We start from the raw sequence: 22,409 nt of genomic DNA, 5'->3' as shown, positions 1-22,409 counted from the left end.
ACTGCTGGAAGGCTAGTAGGGCAAGATACACTGCTCTGATTTCCAGAACATTGATCTGAAGGGTGGACTCCTGCTGGGTCCACGTACCCTGAGCCCTGTGGTGGAGAAAAACTGCTCCCCATCCTGACAGACTCGCGTCTGTCGTGACCACCGCCCAGGACGGTGGTAGGAAGGATCTTCCCTGTGATAATGAGGTGGGAAGAAGCCACCACTGCAGAGAGTCCTTGGCCGTCTGGGAAAGGGAGACTTTCCTGTCCAGGGATGTTGACTTCCCGTCCCATTGGCGGAGAATGTCCCATTGAAGTGGGCGCAGATGAAACTGCGCAAACGGAACCGCCTCCATTGCCGCCACCATCTTCCCGAGGAAGTGCATGAGGCGTCTTAAGGAGTGCGACTGACTTTGAAGGAGAGCCTGCACCCCAGTCTGTAGTGACCGCTGCTTGTCCAGCGGAAGCTTCACTATCGCTGAGAGAGTATGAAACTCCATGCCAAGATACGTCAGTGATTGGGTCGGTAACAGATTTGACTTTGAGAAGTTGATGATCCACCCGAACGTCTGGAGAGTCTCCAGTGCAACGTTCAGGCTGAGTTGGCATGCCTCCTGAGAGGGTGCCTTGACAAGTAGATCGTCCAAGTAAGGGATCACAGAGTGTCCCTGAGAGTGCAAGACTGCTACCACTGCCGCCATGACCTTGGTGAACACCCGTGGGGCTGTCGCCAGACCAAATGGCAGAGCTACGAACTGAAGATGGTCGTCTCCTATCACGAAGCGTAGAAAGCGTTGGTGCTCTGTAGCAATCGGCACGTGGAGATAAGCATCTTTGATGTCTATTGATGCTAGGAAATCTCCTTGAGACATTGAGGCAATGACTGAGCGGAGGGATTCCATCCGGAACCGCCTGGCGTTCACATGCTTGTTGAGCAGTTTTAGGTCCAGAACAGGACGGAATGAGCCGTCCTTTTTTGGCACCACAAAGAGATTGGAGTAAAAACCTTGTCATTGTTCCCGAAGAGGAACAGGGACCACCACTCCTTCTGCTCTTAGAGAATGCACCGCCTGCAGAAGGGCATCTGCTCGGTCGGGATGTGGGGAAGTTCTGAAGAACCGAGGCGGAGGACGAGAACTGAACTCTATCCTGTACCCGTGAGACAAAATGTCTGTTACCCACCGGTCTTTGACCTGTGGCAGCCAAATGTCGCAAAAGCGGGAGAGCCTGCCACCGACCGAGGATGCGGAGGGAGGCGGCCGAAAGTCATGAGGCAGCCGCCTTGGAAGCGGTACCTCCGGTTGCTTTCTTGGGGCGTGAGTGAGTCCGCCAGGAATCAGAGCTCCTTTGCTCTTTCTGAGTCCCTTTGGACGAGGAGAATTGGGGCTTGCCCGAGCCTCGAAAGGACCGAAACTTTGACTGCCACTTCCTCTGTTGAGGTTTGCTTGATCTGGGCTGGGGTAAGGAAGAGTCCTTACCTTTGGACTGTTTAATGATTTCCGCCAATTGCTCACCAAACAGTCTGTCTCCAGATAATGGCAAGCTGGTTAAACATTTTTTAGAAGCAGAATCTGCTTTCCATTCTTTTAACCACAAGGCTCTGCGCAAAACTACAGAGTTGGCGGATGCCATTGAGGTACGGCTCGTAGAGTCTAGTACCGCATTGATAGCGTAGGTCGCAAACGCAGACATTTGCGTAGTTAAGGACGCCACTTGCGGCACTGCTGGACTTAAGAAAGAGTCCACCTGTGCCAGACCAGCTGAAATAGCTTGGAGCGCCCACACGGCCGCGAATGCTGGAGCAAACGACGCGCCAATAGCTTCATAGACAGATTTCAACCAAAGGTCCATCTGTCTGTCATTGGCATCTTTAAGTGAAGCCCCATCCTCCACTGCAACTATGGATCTAGCTGCAAGCCTGGATATTGGAGGGTCCCCTTTTGGACACTGGGTCTAGCGTTTGACCACGTCAGGGGGAAAGGGATAACGTGTATCCTTCAGACGTTTGGAAAAACGCTTGTCCGGATAAGCATGGTGTTTCTGGATTGATTCTCTGAAGTCAGAGTGGTCCAGAAAAGTACTCAATTTCCGCTTGGGATACAGGAAATGGAATTTCTCCTGCTGGGCAGCTGCCTCCTCTGCTGAAGGGGCTGGGGGAGAAATATCCAACAGCCTATTGATGGCCGCTATAAGGTCATTTACCATGGCGTCACCATCTGGCGTATCCAAATTGAGTGCGGTGTCAGGACCAGACTCCTGATCACCCACCTCTGTCTCATCATATAGAGACCCTTCTCGCTGAGACCCTGACCCGCGTGACGACGTGGAGGGTCTCTCCCAGCGAGCTCGCTTAGGCGGCCTGGGACTGTCATCAGAGTCAGAGCCCTCAGCCTGTGATGCCTGGGACCCCCTTGAAGTACGGATTAGTTCCAACTGAGGGGGACCGGGGAACATAGACACAGCAGTGTCCATGGTCTGAGCAACTGGCCTGGACTGCAAGGTCTCCAGGATTTTTGTCATAGTCACAGACATTTTATCAGCAAAGACTGCAAATTCTGTCCCAGTCACCGGGGCAGGGTTCACAGGCGTCTCTGCCTGGGCTACCACCACCATAGGCTCTGGCTGACGAAGTGCCACTGGGACTGAACATTGCACACAATGAGAGTCGTTGGAGCCTGCTGGTAGATTAGCCCCACATGCTGTACAAGCAGTGTATACAGCCCGTGCCTTGGCACCCTTGCGTTTTGTGGATGACATGTTGCTGTCTCCTCATAGCAATATAGGGGTATACAGCCAAGAAGCGACCGTACAGTGCAGTATATATATATATATATCTGGTACAGGAAAAAGTACACCAATACACACTGTGGCACTAGTGGGGCCAGCACTAATGTGCTGCTTACCGCCCGCTAAATGCGGGTGTGTGGTCGCCAGAAATCCCTAGTCTGGGTCTCCCAGAGCCTGTGTCCGTCCTCCAGCCAGACTGCATGCAGGAATGGCTGCCGGCGTCCTGTGGAGGGGGGGGCGGGCCCTGGGCGTGCTCAGACCAAAAGCGGGAAACCTGCGTCCCACTGTGCCTAGTGAGAGGGCTGGAGCATGTAAATAAGGCTCCAGCCCTCGGCGCTGACGATTGCACAGCGTCTGTCCCATTCCCTGATTGACAGGGAGGGGGCGGGAACGAAGCGGAGCTAGGCCGCAAAAGCCGGGGACTAAATTTATAAGCGCCGCCGCCGTAAAAGCGCGGTCGGCGCTAAGTCCCCGGCGCACTACAAGTCCCAGCCGCGCCGCCGCTCCGAGAGTGGCCGGCGCGGTAGTTCCCAGCACATGAATTCACACAGCTAAGCTGCTGTGACTCAAACCCCAGCGTGGAGCGCTACTGTCCCCGGCGCACTAACACACCCAGCAAGTCTGGCGTGTGCGTGCCTGTCTGTACGGGGACACAGAGTACCTGAAAGTTGCAGGGCCTTGTCCCTGAACGGTACCCAGCTCCGTATCCAGCAGGTTCACTGGGTCTGTGGATGGAGCCCGGCCTCAGGGCTTGGGGGCCGGTAAGATCCCACTTCCTCAGAGCCCCTCAGGGGGATGGGGAAGGAAAACAGCATGTGGGCTCCAGCCTCTGTACCCGCAATGGGTACCTCAACCTTACAAACCACAAGTGGGGTAAGAAGGGAGCATGCTGGGGGCCCCATATGGGCCCTCTTTTCTTCCATCCGACATAGTCAGCAGCTACTGCTGACTAAACAGTGGAGCTATGCGTGGATGTCTGACCTCCTTCGCACAAAGCAGAAAACTGGTGAGCCAGTGATCCCACTGGGGGTGTATAGCCAGAAGGGGAGGGGCCTTACACTTTTTAGTGTAATTGCTTTGTGTGGCCTCCGGAGGCAGTGCTATACACCCAATCGTCTGGGTCTCCCAATGGAGCGCCGAAGAAATGTAGTTGTAAAGCTGAATGCAAGTGTGCAACCAAACCACCATGTAGTGTGCAGCGTCCCTGCAACATTAGGAGCACGCGGTAGATGTGGCAGCTGCGTCGTGCTCAATTCTGCACTGACTGGTATTGTACAGTATATCACCTTAGATCTGCACCATTTATCGGCAGCTTCGCCCTATGCAATGTCACACTCACCTGTAATGTATAGCGATTTTTGAAACAGTTTGTAACCAATTCTCCTTTGGACAACTGATATAGCCAGGTCAGTTTTCTCCCACTGTGCCGACTGGCGTAAAAAGCTGTAAACCTCTGGTAACTTCTTTCCAGCTGGAAGAAAAAGACAACATATAAATATGAGCAAGCCGCAAAGGACTCCACCAATACGCAGCGTTTACATGAGCCTGTATACACAAAGAGCATTGTGAAATGAGTAGAACAACCATCAATCACGATTATCTTGCCCCAAAGAGAACAATTAGATTCCCAATTCTGGATAAGCAAAAAAAGCTAGTCAAGAGCTATCGATTGTTAATGTTACGGCTACATCCAGAAAATCTTCACACTGAGTAACGGCAAAGTCTGACAGGCCATAAAATATTAAGCACGGCTTTTAGCTTACATCTAAACAAAGCACCTTGTAAATTATGTAGCGAATTTAATATTGTGTGACGATTTTGCCCAGGTTAAAAGAAGGTAAATTTTTTTCCATGTTAGAACAAACATCTAAGTTTGAACATGCCCAGACGCCATCACACTACCGGTCACAGAGCGGATTGTATAGAGGAGTACCGTACCTCAGAAGGTAAAGCAAACGTGCAGAACTGCTGAAAAGGCCACGATCCAGAGCTGAGAACCTGTATGCTGAAATCCACTGCAAAAGGAGAGAAATAAAATACGCCACATTAAATTTTACACCCCGGTCATTTCTTATGTCAATTATACACCGATAAAACATTATAAATAGGAGCACAAAGAAAGAGAACATGTAGATTAGTGATGGGTGAGCAGTAAAATGCTCAAACGCTCATTCCTCAATTCAAGGTGATCAGCCGCTCAGACAAGCTTGACGTGTATAACAAACATTTTGGAAAGTCAATGATTAGCCTGTTAAGAGTCTTCTCCCACATTCACCCAGACGTAAAACAAAGCATTTCAGATGGGGTGGAGAGGGTTTGAGGATGCTCGCTCATCACTAATGTAAACATCAAGCAGTATATATACAGTGGAACCTCGCTTAACGAGTAACCCAGTTAACGAGAATTTCGCTTAACAAGCAAAGCTTTCTGTAAATTTGTAACTCTGTTTACGACAAAGCTTTACTGTACGAGCAAAATTCTCACCGCACACACTTTCGGTTCCGTACATCCACTGTGCTCTTACCCGCACTTGCACTCAACACACACACGCACATACAGTATTATGCTCACCTTACCTCCCGTTTCACCGCCGGCCTCATGGATCTTGTAGTCCGCCGGTGCATTGCGACGTCCTCGCGGCTAACTACAAGACCCAGGAGGCTGGCGATGGAACGGAAGGTAAGGTGAGCAGTGTGTGTGTGTGTGTGTGTGTGTGTGTGTGATGACACAATAGGGGACCAGGATGAGACATTTCACAAGTTGTGGAACGAATTGTCTGCATTGCAATGATTTCCTATGGGACATCTTGCTTTGCTGAACGAGTAACTTGGTTAACAAGCACACTACCAGAACGGATTCCACTGTATATATTCACATATAGCACTATTGATTCCACAGCACTTTACAGACATTATTATCCCTGTCCCCATTGGGGCTCAATCTTAATTCCCTATCTGTATGCCCTTGTAGTGTGGAAAGAAACTGGAGAACCCGGAGGAAACCCATGCAAACACGGGGAGAACATACAAACTCCTTGCAGATGTTGTCCTAGGTGGGATTTGAACCCAGGACACCAGCGCTGCAAGACTGCAGTGCTAACCACTAAGCCACTGTACAGTGCTAACCACTGAGCCCTTTTGAAAGTTCTGCTATGAGGGGAAAAGAAGATGTAGATGTTGAAAACTGCACTGTGGTGGTGGTGCAGTTCAGTGTCGTGTTACAGAAGTTCAAACTGCTGGGAAATCTAAGAAAAAAATAAAATAATTCTCCCTAAGATATGACCAACTTCTACGAACTGAAGTGACAAAGCGCTATACATGGTAAAAAGCTACCAGATTGTGGGGAGCCAAAAGGCAGAGCTCACACTGCAGCTACGCATGAGCTATGCAGTTCACTAGTCAGATCTCTCTGCACATTACTTATTTGGAGCCTTTGATGTGTTTTTTCCATTCCACAATGAGGTCACGACCGTTAAAACACAACAGGGAGAGGAGCAAGTGTCACTATCACCACACGTCTACATTCAGTGCTTATGAAGGGCAGGAAAACTGGCAGATAAAAACACACAAAAAAGCGGCTGGCTTGGACTGGTTACAAAAACCCTTACAGATTTTAGGAAAAGGTATTAGCAGGAAGGTTATACAGACGATAGAGTAAATCTGTATATGCAACATGGAGAGAAAAAAAAAACCCAGCTGCCTGCAATGCTACATCGAGTCGTCGGGTGGGAGCACTTACAGTCGAGTGGTTCGGAATTAGTCAGGTGCTTCTTGAACTGCTCATTCAGGTCTTTGCTGACGCCGATGTCTTGAAACATCCGCTGCAACTTTGAAGTGTATTCAAAACCACAGGCTTGCTGTAGAAGGAACATAAAGGGGTGTGAAAAAAAGCCAGCAATAATAAATAGGGAAAATATAGAGAACTCAGTCGAACCAGAAGTAGCATAAAATCAGAGCCTTACTGCACAACTGCAGCCCAGTGTGTCTTACGCAAACGCTCCGGCATTTCAGAACAAAACGGAGCTTAAAGTTCTAACTGGACGTCAAAGGAATAGACATGACTAATACGGTGCTACACATGGTTGGCTTAGCCTCGCTGCGCTCTTGTAGACAGGCCTCAACCGTGTGTTCATGGAGAGAGCACCTGTCAATCATCTGGGGAGAAGTCTGCCAGGGGCAGGACCAGGATAAATACGTCAATTCCTCCTGTCCCTGGCTGGATCTTAAAGATCAAGACAACGGTTATGCTAATTAATAATTCATATGAAAATAAGCAACCTTGTAATGTTTATCAGAGAAATCGGCTTTTTCCCTTCCTTGGTTGATCTTTAAACTCTGATGAACCATGAGTAATATACGGTTTGCCTATAAATGTGACGTCAGGGTTCCCATAGGAGGGCAATTAGGCCCACGCGCTATGGACAGTGATAGGGAGTCACTACTGTATAAATCGGTTGAGTGCTAGCTAATTTCTTATTGGATAGCACTCAGACCAATGTTATTCAATGAGGCAATGCTGATGACCGATTTTTTTTCCACTGGCAGAATTTGTGAAAAACAAAAAAAAAAAAACAAAAAAAAAAACAAAAAAAAAAAAAAAACAAAGCAGCATGCTGCGATTTCACCCTGGAATCAGATGCCATAATATAGCAACCAAATTTTACAGATACATTACAATTCTGTAGCATATGAAACTGGAAATGATTTGTTGAGTAAATACTTGGACTGCACGTGGATGACAAGTGAGAAAAAAAAAAAAAATGACTTTTCTGGATAAAAATCTGACTGATTAATACCCTTGGTTGAGCGAGCCTTAATACTGAGCGCCATCTCCTACCTTAAGTTTGGATATCATGCTCGCTTCTGCATCGTCGCTTGCACTGTTTTGATGAACCAGTCGCTTCGCAAGCATCTTTGCATAGAATTTCTGAAACACGTCCTTATCTTCAATATATTTGAAAACCACCATCTGCAAAAAGAGAAGCGCTTTCAATTTTTATGCACCAACAGATTTTAGACGGCAAAAATACACAAACACATTTAACGAAGTTTATGCGAATTCGTTGGCCTGAAAAATATTGCAGTTTCCAAAAAAGGACCAGTTCCCTTGGACACCTACCTCCAACCCTTATCTAACAGACCTAAGATTTACTCCAACACACATTACAAATGGCTGAGCCCACTGATATCAGACCATTTAAAGTATATAGAGGCATCAATAAAGAAGGGTCAGGTTTGAAAGCCGCTGCCAAAATAATCTGACAAGGCTTTCTCTTCTCATTCTACTGAGTACATATGAACATAAGGGAAGTGGAAGAGCAAGGAGAGGGTGGGGGGGGCCCTAGAAAATAGTTGTCAGCCAAAATATTGCTACCTAAAAAGTGAATGGATGCCTTACCACACCACCACAAGGGTCTGTTTGAGTTGAGGTCTAGTACTTTTTTTTGGGTGAGGGGGGGGGGGGGGGTTAGATTCACAACTTGCCACAGTGAAAGCTCATTGTGTACTATGTGGCTGTGTACAAATAGAGAAAAAGGCTTACAACTTGATTGAGTGTGTCTTCCAATTCTGCCTCTTCTGGGTTCTTAGAGCTGTGATAGAGAAATGAATAGTGTATGAAGAAGACACGGTGAATCGTGAACACTCACATAATCGCACTGGACATGACTACATGTACACTCACCTCTTCTTCAGTAGTGAATCACAATAGCGGGCAAGCAGCTCTGGAGATTTGCTGGAAGACTGGGCCATTTTTGTTACCGCGTTGTTATTTATAAATCGGCCACAAGCCTAAAACGATTATATAAAAAAAAAAAAAGTCAAGAACAATCCAAAGTGGTATACGAGCTCAACAGTACGGATACATCCGGTACGTATACACCTACCTTATCTAACGCTGCCACAAATCCAGCATCATTGTTGAAAGCTGACATAACTAGTGCATTGTATTTCTTATGGACATCCAAAACGGTCTGTACATACATTTTCGGATCCTGAAGAATGGAAAAGAAAATGTCACAATTCATATAGGCCTGTGAAGTAAAATAAAGTTGTGCACTTATGGTGAAAATGACAGGAATAAGGATGGCGATGATAAACACTGTCCGGGCAATGGGTGAAAATCACATGCAATTTAACCCATTAAGGACTAGGGAATGTTTTGTAAATTGAGATTTTATTTGTAGCTCACCAAACAGGATGAAATAGTGAGTGAATTGCAATTACGCCATTGTATTATGTGTGTATGACATTCGTTGAGCGGTAAAAATGACCTGGAAACAAGATTGTCCGGGTCAGTCTGATAGAGACACCACATAGGCATGGATTATTTACTATTTAAGTGATGGAGGGAGGGACAAGCAAATATTGTATATATAAAAAAAAAAAAAAAAAAAATATTAAATTGCTTGCTTCAATGGTCACCACTTTGAGAGCCATACATTTATTTTCTCTGCTAATGGGGCTGATTGAGACCTTTTTTTTTTGTTTAAAGGTGCGAGCTGCAGATTTTCTCTCAAATTTCATGAACCGTATTTTCCGGCTTATAAGACGACCCCCAACTTTTCAAGTTAAAATATAGAGTTTGGGATATATCATATGTACTCGAATGTAAGCCGACACTAGTATTATCCCCATTGCTCAGTGATGTCCCCTGCTGTAATGAACTCATTGTTTAATAATGCCCTCCTGCTGTAATGTTCCCATTGTATAGTTATGTGCCCTGTCCTTAAAAGGTACCGTCACACATAACGAGATAGCTAGTGAGATCGCTGCCGAGTCACGGTTTCTGTGACGCAGTAGCGATCCCGTTAGCGATCTTGTTATGTGTGACATCTACCAGCGATCAGGCCCCTGCTGTGAGATCTCTAGTCATTGCAGAATGGTCCAGGCCATTTTCTTCAAAGGCAATGTCCTGCTGGGCAGGACACATCGCTGTGTTTGACAGTGTGACAGTGTCACAGTGACTGCTGAGATCGTTATAGAGGTCGCTACTGCGACCTGTATTGTTCCTGCATCGCTGGTAAGATCTGACTTTGTGACATCTCACCTGCGACCTCCCAGCGACTTACCTGCGATCCCTATCAGGTCGCATCGTTTTCGGGATCGCTGGTAAGTCGGTGTGTGAGATTGGGCCTTAAGGTCTCCATTGTTTAATAATGTCCGCCTGCTGGTTCCCTTCTGTCCTTATCATGCCGTTGTTTACACAAAGATATTCTCACCTCTCCTCCGTGCCCGCGCTGCCTCCAGCTGCTTCTTGCAGTCCGCACACAGACTCCTCCATGATAGTGTGAACGGAGCGGCCACTGCAGGATGTAGTCATGGCATTACTACAGTTGAATAATTTACGGCGCCACAAAGCATTCAACTGCAGTAAAGCGCATCCAATACACAGGGCCGCTACTGTCAGCGGTTTACTGCAGTTGAATGCTTTGTGGCGCTGTAAAGCATTCAACTGTAGTAAAGCCATGACGACATCCTGCAGCGGCTGCTCCGTTCACAATATCACGGAGGGCTCTGTATGCAGACTGCAAGAAGCAGCTTGAAGCAGCGCAGGTACGGAGGAGAGGCGAGAATATCTTATTATGTGTAAAATGACGACCCCCGACTTTTGAGAAGATTTTCAGGGGTTAAAAAGAAGTCTTATACTCCGAAAAATACGGTACATAAAATTATGCCTTTAATTCACTTTTGTTTTTTGGGGTTTTTTTAGGGATCGAAAGTCACCCCTCCAAAAATTTCTGGTGCACTGATATTTTTCTTTTTATGGACCTTACCAATCTAGTTAACTCCATATTTTTACAGATGGGCCTTTTACAAACACTGCTATACCAAATATGTTTATTTTTATTACCTTTATATTTTATGGGGTAAAAAAAAAAAAGTAATTTTAATAAAAATTTAAAAAAATTAATAACTTTTCTATGCACCTGCAATTGTTTGACTGCTTATCCTATGCTATACAGTGAAGAAATAATTGCCCGAAAGAGCGACTTTTCTATAATCGGTTTCTGCTGCATGTGGAGTGAGCGCGGCTTCTGAGTCCCTCCTTCCCTGAGTGTTAAGTCACGTCCGAATGCAGGGAATGGTTAAGCAATGCATACATTTCTATTCCTTGGAAGATTTTCATTTTCAGATGAGGTAATCCACAAGGTCATGGTCTAGGAGGCACTCTTGATGCATTAGGTTTACACCATAGGATGCCTTTAGTAGACAAGGAAATGACAGCGCAGAGTAAGATACTTGCATTTTGTGCTGCTTCGCCACATTTCTCTATGGCTGCAAGTCCCTGATTGTGGATATGTGTTTCTAAAAGCTTTTTCAGTTCTCCCAAGCCATCTTGAATTCTTGATACAAGATTGTACATTCGCCCCAAATCTGCAAAACAAATGAATCACCAGCCAACATAACTGGGCATCAAATAATTATACATTGTTCAGTAAAAAGGGGTGCGGGGAGTACAGGAGAGAAATGAGAATTATAAATCTATAATAGATGTGTGGTGTGACACTATGCATCAAATATAATCCAAAATTGGAATTTATAAAAATAAAATAAAAAAAAAACAAAAAAAAAACCCTTTATTGTACAAATTTACATAAACTAGATAAAAATCCAACATTCGCATTTCAAAATGAACTGTATGATATATTATATCTTTGAGAATAATATCCCACATTCCATCCTTGATTGGTAATCCAATAATACCAATAGTATATTTCTTACCCAAAATACATAAAGATCTTCAGAGTCTACCTGGGAGTGCTATTGGTTGCGGGGGAATAATAGAGTAGAAACTTGCAGCCTGACTCAAAGACTATTATATGAAGCCCTTGGGGTCTGCATGTTGCCTTCATTTTTCCGAGACACTATCGAGTTACTAATCAGGCTACAGGATCTAATTTTCAAATCAGAAGTTATAATTGTCACCGCAGATGTTGTAATCATTGTACACATCGATTGCTCATGACGATGGCACTGAAGCTTTGGATTTCTATTTAACCCCTTCAGCCCCCGGGCACTTTCCATTTTTGCGTTTTTGTTTTTTGCTCCCCTTCTTCCGAGAGGTGTAACTTTTTTATTTTTCCATCAATCTTGCCATATGAGGGCTTGTTTTTTGCGAGACGAGTTGTACTTTTAAATGAAACCATAAGTTTTACCATATAGTGTACTGGAAAACGGCAAAAAAATTCCAAGTGTGGAAAAATTGCAAAAAAAGTGATCGTACAATAGTTTTTGGGATATTTTATTCACGGTGTTCACTATATGGTAAAACTGAGGTATCCAAGTGATGCCTCAGGTCAGTGCGAGTTTGTAGACACCAAACATGTATAGGTTTACTTGTATCTAAGGGGTTAAAAAAAATTCACAAGCTTGTCCAAAAAAAGTGGCGCACGTTTTGCGCCATTTTCCAAAACCCGTAGCGTTCTCATTTTTCAGGATCTGAGGCTCATTGATGGCTTATTTTTTGCGTCTCGAGCTGACGTTAACGGTACCATTTTTGCGTAGATGCTACGTTTTGATCGCCTGTTATTGTATTTTGCGCAAAATTTGCGGCAACCAAAAAACGTAATTTTGGCGGTTGGAATTTTTTTGCCGCTACGCCCAAACGGCGTAGCGGCAAAAAAATTCCAACCGCCAAAATTACGTTTTTTGGTTGCCGCAAATTCAGATTCATTGATTTTATATTTTGATAGATCGGGCATTTCTGAACACAGCAATACCAAATGTGTATATTTTTTTAACCCTTTAATTTTCAATGGGGTGAAAGGGGGATGATTTAAACTTAGGTTTTTTAATTTTTTTTTTAATTTTTTAAAACTTTTTTTTTTTTACTTTTTTTTTTTATTTCACTAGTCCCCCTAGGGGGCTATAGCGATCAGCAATCCGATCACTCTGCCCCATCTGCAGATCTCAGCTACAGAGCTGAGAACTGCAGATTTGCTGCTTTACTCTCAATGCCGGCTGTATTCCGGCATTGAGAGGAAGTGAGTCATGTTAGCTACAGGCGTCATCACATGACCCTGTGCTACCATGGCAACCATCGAAAGTCACGTGATCATGTTACGTGACTTCCGGTGGGGGCGGGGTATTTGACTGTCATGGCGGCGCCCATATACATATCGCTGCCAGATTTTGGCAGCGAAATGTAAGGGGTTAATGGCTGCGGGAAGAGATTCCACCCGCGGCTAGCAGGCACACGTCAGCTGTTGATAACAGCTGATATGTGCGCGGATCGCGGCCGCCTGCCGGCGGCAGGGGGCGGGGCTTACCGGCACACGATCCATGACGTACCCAGTACGTCATGGGTCGTTAAAAGGTTAAAATCAACAGATCTGGATAGCAATTTGGCTAGTCTTTAGGTCACACTAAGACTAGTAATTTTGACTCAACCTTTTTTTTTTTTTAAAGATCGGTCTTTTCTCCAGGTGAGTGGTACTGCAATGGGGGAGTCTTACGAGCACAAATATGCGAACCTCTTCCTGGGGTATTGGGAACATTCTATCAAATACCCGGATGGGGATTCTGGTGCGGTCCACTTTATAGATGATAGCTTTAGGATATGGCAAGGGGAAGTAAGTCAAGTGGACCATTTTTATTAATACATTGAATAATAATGAGCATAACATTACATTGTCTCAGAACTATAGAAATAGGTCAATCTTTTTTGATGTGAAGGTGACAAAGGATGATGGTGGATCCTTAAAAACGGCAGTCACTTCCCTGCTAAGTGCCAAGTCATCCCACCCAATTCAAGTACTGAAATTAATATCTACAGGTCAGTTCCTCAGGGCTCCTCGTATCTGCTCAAATCATAGCCTATTTGATGAACAAGCTATAGAATTAAAAAGGGGTTTTAAATTTCTCCATTATAAGAGTGCAGCTATTGAGCAAGGCTATACACGAGCCACAGAAACCCTTCTTCAGGGTAGACGACAGTTAACCAGGTGAGATATATCACCCCATATCATGGGCAATGGAGAGAAAAGACCAAGATCTTCACAAAAAATAATGACCAATAGTACTCTTCAATAAAGCTATAGCAACAATTATTTCAGAGACCCCTTTAATTCCTCCAAGAAGGACCAAAACGTTGTGAGAAGCCATTATATCCTCACCACCATCGGGTTTTATAGGTGGATTAAATAGGCCAAGATAGGGATCCTTCCCCTGTGGCAATTGTGGCGGTTGCGCCCAAATGGAGCGGGTGTTAGAATTCCATAAGTCATCAAGCTCCTCTTCCTTTAAAATACTACATCATATCAAATTATCGCTATTGTGGAATAATCTATTGGGCTACTTGTCCCTGTAAATTGATTTACGTTGGAGTTGCAGCCCATGAATTCAGGTTTAGAGCTCTGGAACACATTGGAGACATTAATGCTGCAAAAAATGAAAAACCTGAGGAATAGGAGGCCCTGAAAAATATACCAAAACGTTTCAATCTACCGCAATTGGTGCCTTTTACGCTTTAGGAGCTACAGGGGTGATATCTAGAAAATGTTGCCATAGAGGGAACTTAGGTGGATAACCATAAACCACAAAACCAAAAGGTTTGAATTATATGGCCAGCCTAACACCATTTTTTTTTGAAGCTGACTATATCAATCATATATTAAAAACGTGGTCCTTGTCACTTACACTTTGTGTTTCTAGGTTTTGGAAGTTTGGCCCTGTGAAAATGAACAGTCCCCTTAACTGACATCTGGTTTTCTGGTGGCTTCTGATCCTTGGATGTGGGTTTTGGATTTGTATTCATTTATGTATTACAAATATGCTTTTTTGTTACCCTTATAGTTTTTTGTATATTATGATATCCACATTGTTTTAGTTTTTTCATAATTATGATACATTTGCTTTTTCTTCCGTGTTCTGGATTGTCCTCTTCCAAATAGACGTTCCCAACAGCGGTATTATAGATGACCACTGGGTGGTGCCATAATTCTAATTATTTTTGGGGTGTACATCAGAGCAAAGAGACAAAAGGCCGAGGATGATCCAACAGGTTTACTAACAGGAATACAGGAACAGCACATGACAAGTCCAAATAAAACAGATTCGGGGGCACCTCCCGATAATCCAAAGTGCCAGATCACGACGAAATAGTCCTCTTCAGAGTCCCAGAAATCCCACACAGTCCACTGGACGGCGAGATCTGTTCGCAGATTCAGATCTCGCTCCCTTCCTCTTCAAAACTCAGCTCCCAACTGCATTTAGAAACAGGAGTGAATTGTCTGAGCTCGTGGGCCCGCCCCTCAAGGGTAGGGGTCTATGCAATGGTTGGGCCCACTAGAAGATTCTAGAAGGTTGGCTCCGAGATGTCTACAGGTTTGTGTAGTTGGCGTTATCCACTGCTTACGAAACAATGAGAAGTTCCCCTGGCTGTGTGGACAAGAGATAATTGCATTATGGGCCCAGAGACCCAGGAGATGGGGGAAGGTATGGTTACTTACATCCCAAGACATATTACAGCAAATACAGTGAGAAGGTAAAATACATCATGACAATTCCTTCCCCTCCCAACTTGTGTACGTACTAGGGACCTCTACAGGTCGCTGGTTAAGTACACGCAGGCATGGCTGACAGGACTCAAGGCTCCTCTTGCCTGGACAGTCCATCTGCATTTTGGTGTTGGCTGCCCCTTCTATATTGTATGGTAAAGTTATAGGGCTGCAGAGCCAGGCTCCATCGCAGTAATCGTCCATTGTCCCCAGAGACTCTGTTCAGCCAGGTGAGGGGATTGTGATCAGTAACCACAGTGAATTCCCGTCCATACAGATACGGCCGTAGTTTCTTAAGGGCCCACACTACAGCCAGACATTCTTTTTCAACAGTTGTATAGGCCACTTCTCGGTCCAGCAGTTTCCTGCTGAGGTAGGCAATGGGGTGTTCGTCCCCCAGCTGTATTCACCTGGCTGAGGACAGCTCCCAGTCCATAAGCAGAGGCGTCCGTTTGCACAATAAATCTCCGCTTGTAGTCTGGAGCAGCCAGGACAGGATCGCAGACCAGAGCGTCCTTCAGCCAGTTAAAAGCCTCATCACAGGCTGGAGTCCAGATCACCAGCCGGGGCATTGTTTTCTTGGTCAGGTCGGTAAGAGGCTTGGCCACAGTACTGAAATGAGAAACAAATTTTCGGTAATAACTGGCAGTGCCCAGAAAAGCCATAACTTGTTTCTTAGTTTGGGGTACAGGCCAGTCTCTAATAGCCTGGATTTTGGCAGGCTCAGGACGGAGCTTCCCTCCTCCCACTCTATGCCCTAGGTACTGGACTTCCCCCAACCCCAATTGGCATTTATCGGGTCGAATAGTTAGGCCGGCTGCAAGAATCAGGTCCAAAATAATGGCTACTTGATTCAGATGTTCCTCCCATGTGTGGCTGAAGACGGCGATATCATCCAAGTAGGCACAAGCAAAGTCACCACATCCCCGGAGGATCTGATCCACCATTCTCTGGAAGGTGGCCGGGGCATTTTTCATTCCAAAACGCATGCTTAGAAATTCATACAGACCAAAGGGGGTTATAAAAGCGGACCGTTCTCTCCCTTCATCCGTTAGAGGGATCTGCCAGTATCCCTTACTGAGATCCAAGGTAGTGACATATCGGGACCCAGCCAGTCGGTCTAGAAGTTCGTCAATACGAGGCATTGGGTAAGGATCGCTGACGGTATGGTCGTTTACTCGCCGATAGTCCACACAAAATCGAGTACTCCCATCCTTCTTGGGTACTAACACCACAGGGGAGGCCCAAGGGCTATGGGAGGCCTGGATTACCCCAAGCTGTAACATCTCCTCCAGTTCGTGCTGCATGGTGTTTCGAACTGATTCAGGTACCCGGTAAGGAGCCAGTTGTATGGGACGGATGCCCTGAGTGTCCACATGATGTTGGGCGACGGTGGTTCGACCTGGTTGGGATGAGAAAGCAGCCCGTCTCTGTTGAAGCACTTCCAGCATCTGGATTTTCTGTAAGGAGTCCAGGTAATCTCCCAGGGGAACCTGTTCCACAGTGGATGGGGCTCTCGCTGCTTCCACGAGATCAGGTAGAGAGTCCTCATCCTCTTGACCATCTTCTGAAGCCAACCGACAGCTTGCTATCATTGGAATGTTCCGGTCATGGTACTCCTTAATCATATTCACATGGACAGTCTTTTGCCTTAGCCCCTGATCATCTAAAGCAAGAAGGTAATTGGTATCATTCAGTTTTCTGAGAACCCGGAAGGGACCCTCCCATGTGGTCTGCAGTTTATTCTGCCGATGGGGAACAATCATTAAGACTTGTTGTCCTTCTACAAACTCCCGATAGCGTGCTTTACGGTCATACCATGTCTTCTGTCTGGTTTGAGCCATACGCAAATGACTCTGGGCAAAACTAGCAAGTTGGGCCGGGGTTTCTCGCAGCTTTAGGACATAAGGGACAACAGGGGTTCCTGTATCTTCAACTTGCCCCTCCCAGTATTCCTTGAGCAGGGTTAAGGGTCCTCAGACCTTTCTTCCATAGAGTAGTTCAAAGGGGGAGAACCCAGTGGACTCCTGGGGAACTTCCCGATAGGCAAACAAGAGATGGGGTAGGTACTTCTCCCAGTCTGAATCTCGGTCCGTGAAGGCCCTCAGCATATTCTTCAGAGTGCCGTTGAATCGTTCACAAAGTCCATTTGTTTGGGGATGATACGGGATCGCTCGTACTCCACAGGTGCGCCACAGACACTGGACCAACTCTGACATAAACTGGGAGCCTTGGTCCGACAAGATCTCACTGGGGAATCCTACTCTGGTAAAAATAATAACAAAGGCCTCGGCCACCTTGGCTGCAGAGATACTCGACAAGGCCACGGCTTCTGGATATCGGGTGGCATAGTCCACAATAGTGAGGATGTACTGCTTTCCAGATTTACTTGGTTTAGCCAGAGGTCCAATGATATCAACAGCTACTCTTTGAAAGGGTTCTTCTATTATAGGGAGCGGTTGCAGGGGTGCCTTTGGGTGATCTCCGGGTCGCCCTCTACGCTGACATATGTCACAAGTTCGGCAGAAATGCGCCACTGCTTGGGAAATCCCCGGCTAATAAAAAGTTTGAGTCAATCGTCTCTCGGCGCGGGTTTTGCCTTGATGGCCAGCCGTAGGAATGTCATGAGCCAGGTGTAATAGGGGAATTCTGTACTTCTGAGGAACAATCAGCTGTTTGCTATAAGTCCAGGGCTTATCTAGGGAGTCGGCATTGGCAACCCGATACAGAAGTCCATTTTCTCTGATAATTCTTTCTCCGTTCTCCCCTAGCTGCCCTATTTCAGCTCGGGCTCTAAAACTAGCAAGGGTGGGGTCAGTCTCTACTTGTCTAAACTGAACTTTATCCCAAGTAACACTCATATTATCCCCACAAGAAGAATCACTCACCGGCTGTAATGGCAGTTCTGGTGGCCTCATTTCCATGGATGGGTTGTACACGTCCACATGGGCTGCTCTCTTGGCTTGACTTCTGGTTACCGCACCGACAAAGTGGCAATGAAGATTCCCCACATCATTTCCTAGAAGAACGTCTGCAGGGAGACCGCTCATCACACCGACCACACATTGTTTTGCCCCAAAGCCATAATCCAGGGTCACACTCGCTCTTGGAATATATCTCTGGGTACCTCCTGCCAGTTCAATGGCAATTCCTGGTCCCTTTTGAATTGCTTGTGGTTGAATTACTCGGGGATCGGCTATGGTGAGGAAAGCCCCAGTGTCACGGAAGCCAACAACTTTTTGGCCATCCAGCACGACCTCCTGTAGATGTTTGTCCTGAAGATCAGAAGAACAGGTGGCTGGAGCTCGCACCCCATAGACTCCGGGTAGGGGAGCCAGGATATCTGAGTCACTTGGCAAGTCATCAGGCACAGAATCCAGCTCTTCTCCTGGTGAAGGTGTCTGTAGATAATGAACAGGCAAAGGCGGTCTGTAGCTGTTCTGTCTCCGAACACCTGGACATTGGAATTGCATGTGCCCAGGCTGCCCACACCCATAACATCTGTGCTCTGGGATTCTTCCTCCACGTTGTATTCCCAAAGGTGGAGCATGAGTAATGCGAGGCACAGTCACACGAAGGTCCCCATGAGTTGACGGTCTAGGGTGATGGTGAACATTGGGGCCAGAAGGACCAGGGGCCGCCAGCGTTGGGGGGTTGGTGTTTTTTTTCTCACTGGGTAGTAGTTTTTTCCACTGAGGCTTGATGGTGAGAGCCTCATCAGCTAGAGCTGCAGCTTCCTCCACAGTGGCTGGTCTCCTTTCACGCACCCATTCCCGGATCTCAGCGGGGCACTTGAAGTAAAACTGCTCTTTTAGGAGGACCTGGAGGACGGTCTCCAAGGTTAAGGCCTCCTCTGCCTCCAGCCAACGATGCCACAGATGTTTGAGTTTGTGGGCATACATCTTGAAGGACACTTCCTCATCACATGCTAAAGTACGGAACTGAGTCCTGTGTCTGGCGTGACAGCATAATGTTCTAGAATAGTCTGTTTAATATCCGCATACTCATAGTTCCACCGAGGGTCCATAGCTCTATAGGCTGCAGCAGCTCCACCCTCTAAGAGCCCAAGCAGATGCCGGACGCGCTCCCTTTCTGGGACTTCCATTAATCGACACTGATGCTCAAAGTCCTGGAAGAAGCCCTCAATGTCACCAGCAGCCTCATTAAACTGCTTGAAGTCTTTGCGGGACACCCTGGGAAGTTCCCTCATGATGGGTGCTGGGGTTACAGTCTGTCTGGAACCTCTCGCGGCTTCCACAGCGAGCTGCTTATCCAGCAGTGCCATCTCCTCCATCCTGCGCTCCTTCTCTTTAGCTCCACGCATGACCTCCATCTTATATTCTATGGTGGTCTCCTCTCCCAGCAAGGCCATCTCCTCCTCGTACCACACAACCCATTGACTTTTTTGGGTATTTACCTCCGGCTCCAGTCTTTGCTCCCCTTGCTGTGGAAATTGTTCCTCGGTGCCATCTTGCAGGCAAGCGTTTTCCAATGCCTCAATTAGTTGCTCCTTAGAGAGTCCTTTGTAGCCGACACCTAATTCACGGGCCTTTGTTTGTAGGCTCACCACAGTCCAGTTCCTGTATCTTGAGGTTCTGGTTTCAGACGTTGATTGGCCGTTGTCCTCCATTTCTTCTGCTCTGATCCCGCCGCTGCCACCAGTTTGTGATGGGGTGTACATCAGCGCAAAGAGAGACAACAGGTCGAGGATGATCCAACAGGTTTACTAACAGGAATACAGGAACAGCACATGACAAGTCCAAATAAAACAGATTCGGGGGCACCTCCCGATAATCCAAAGTGCCAGATCACGACGAAATAGTCCTCTTCAGAGTCCCAGAAATCCCACACAATCCACTGGACGGCGAGATCTGTTCGCAGATTCAGATCTCGCTCCCTTCCTCTTCAAAACTCAGCTCCCAACTGCATTTAGAAACAGGAGTGAATTGTCTGAGCTCGTGGGCCCGCCCCTCAAGGGTAGGGGTCTATGCAATGGTTGGGCCCACTAGAAGATTCTAGAAGGTTGGCTCCAAGATGTCTACAGGTTTGTGTAGTTGGCGTTATCCACTGCTTACGAAACAATGAGAAGTTTCCCTGGCTGTGTGGACAAGAGATAATTGCATTATGGGCCCAGAGACCCAGGAGATGGGGGAAGGTATGGTTACTTACATCCCAAGACATAATATTACAGCAAATACAGTGAGAAGGTAAAATACATCATGACATATATGGCCAGCCTAACACCATTTTTTTTGAAGCTGACTATATCAATCATATATTAAAAACGTGGTCCTTGTCACTTATACTTTGTGTTTCTAGGTTTTGGAAGTTTGGCCCTGTGAAAATGAACAGTCCCCTTAACTGACATCTGGTTTTCTGGTGGCTTCTGATCCTTGGATGTGGGTTTTGGATTTGTATTCATTTATGTATTACAAATATGCTTTTTTGTTACCCTTCTAGTTTTTTGTATATTATGATATCCACATTGTCTATTTAGTTTTTTCATAATTATGATACATTTTCTTTTTCTTCCTTCTGTGTTCTGGATTGTCCTCTTCCAAATAGACGTTCCCAACAGCGGTATTATAGATGACCACTGGGTGGTGCCATAATTCTAATTATTTTTGTCAATATGCCTCTATACTATTGACTCACAGGGCTATACATGGTGCAATACAACACCTTGTTTGTTGATAGATACATAGACGTTCATGCTCCCTCTTCCAATATGGCACTCCCTGCCTCCTGTCTTCCTTTTCCCCCCTGCTTCGCGTCCAATTGAATGGCTTAAGAGCAGGCTTGTGCATTGTGACATCTGGGACGCCGGGTGCGGTGCAGAATGATGTGATTGTTCGGTGCGTGATCCGCCAGTCATAGGTGGGCATTAGGAACCGCTATATAAAAAAGGGCCACTGACACTACCCCAGCACTTTCCTGACAAAGCAGTAGGCAAAACACGCGTTGAGGTGCTGGACAGTATGGTCTGTATAGGACAGGGCTCCTCCGCAAACGCTTGGTTTCTATAGGAATAAGTTAGTGATGGTTGTCTGAGTGTTTTGTCACCCTCCAAGCTGTTATCTATAATAAGCACTAGCACTTTATAGGTACAACGTACAGTATATCTATGTAGATTGACTCATAGGTACTTCTACTATACTGGCACTATTATATAACCATCCTGTAACCCTGAGGTTGAAGCCTGCAACACTATATATCCAATCTTATACGTGGCCTGTTTCACATATTTAATTACTTGCCTCTCTCTTTCTGATTTATTGTCTCATATTCTTGTAACTACATTGATTTGCGTTTTTATGGGGATATTTTTCACTGAATTGCTGTGCATTGATGTATATTTATACAATAAAGATTTTTTTTCTAGATTCCAACTTTTAACTATATTTGATGTATAGCATAACTCTGTTGGTTATTGACTATGTCACTAGAAGTTAGGGAACCCTGCATTCAGTTTTTGCTAGCTACTGAAAAAATGAGAATTAATCTGGAGTCCAATGAGTTGTTCTTCACTTTCTTTATCGCTAATGGTTCATGTGGGAATATCTACATGCCATATTATTAGCTGCCGTTTACACTTTATAAATCAGGCCATAAAATATCTTGGCGCTTCAAATATTGTGCCTGTGGTGCAATGGTATAAATGACAACAAGTGCACAACTTTAAGAAACAGATTGCTAATGTGGGCTGTCAACTTCGGCTACAACTTGCTGGCGGTGACAGCTTTCCCTCACTTAGTGTAAAGCGGGCAGGGCTCCGAACATCACCCTTCCATTTACTCTACACTCTGAGCCTCTATACAGATGAAGACCACCTGTATTCATGAGCGTACTGGTTTATTACATAATATCGAGGGAATCACCTTCATTTTTATCCGCATCTAGCAAATTCTGGAACTCCGTGTGGAAAATTTCGAGATGTTTCTCAATCAGGACTTGTTCACATTTTCGTGCCAGCTCGTCCTGTGTGCTCTCATGGAGGTACACCTGTACCCGCCTCTGCTCCTCCAGAAGTCGGGCCTCAGCCTATGGGTCAGCGAAAAGAAAAAATAGGATTATTCATCTGTTAGTCACAGGCTGGTGTTTTTTTTTTGCCATAATTATTTTTATAAAACAAAAGG

The 22,409-nt window shown here is 45.8% G+C and overlaps 1 protein-coding gene across 2 annotated transcripts in view; it reads right to left on the bottom strand.

Moving 5' to 3' along the window:
* The window catches only part of CUL1 (cullin 1), a 166,936-nt gene that overhangs the window by 37,864 nt on the left and 106,663 nt on the right, over positions 1-22,409 (bottom strand). For both annotated transcript variants that reach the window (XM_075315159.1, XM_075315158.1), the window contains exons 8-16: positions 22,152-22,314; positions 11,019-11,149; positions 8,659-8,766; positions 8,457-8,563; positions 8,316-8,364; positions 7,611-7,742; positions 6,513-6,630; positions 4,713-4,789; positions 4,114-4,245 (exon numbers count right to left, since the gene is read on the bottom strand). In XM_075315159.1, the coding sequence (XP_075171274.1) occupies positions 4,114-4,245; positions 4,713-4,789; positions 6,513-6,630; positions 7,611-7,742; positions 8,316-8,364; positions 8,457-8,563; positions 8,659-8,766; positions 11,019-11,149; positions 22,152-22,314 (1,017 nt within the window). The remainder of the gene's footprint in view (positions 1-4,113; positions 4,246-4,712; positions 4,790-6,512; positions 6,631-7,610; positions 7,743-8,315; positions 8,365-8,456; positions 8,564-8,658; positions 8,767-11,018; positions 11,150-22,151; positions 22,315-22,409) is intronic.

The sequence above is a fragment of the Anomaloglossus baeobatrachus genome, chromosome 6, assembly GCF_048569485.1.
Source record: "Anomaloglossus baeobatrachus isolate aAnoBae1 chromosome 6, aAnoBae1.hap1, whole genome shotgun sequence".
Taxonomy (NCBI): domain Eukaryota; kingdom Metazoa; phylum Chordata; class Amphibia; order Anura; family Aromobatidae; genus Anomaloglossus; species Anomaloglossus baeobatrachus.
Note: the sequence above shows the minus strand (reverse complement) of the source record. Positions and strands in the feature narration are given on the sequence as shown.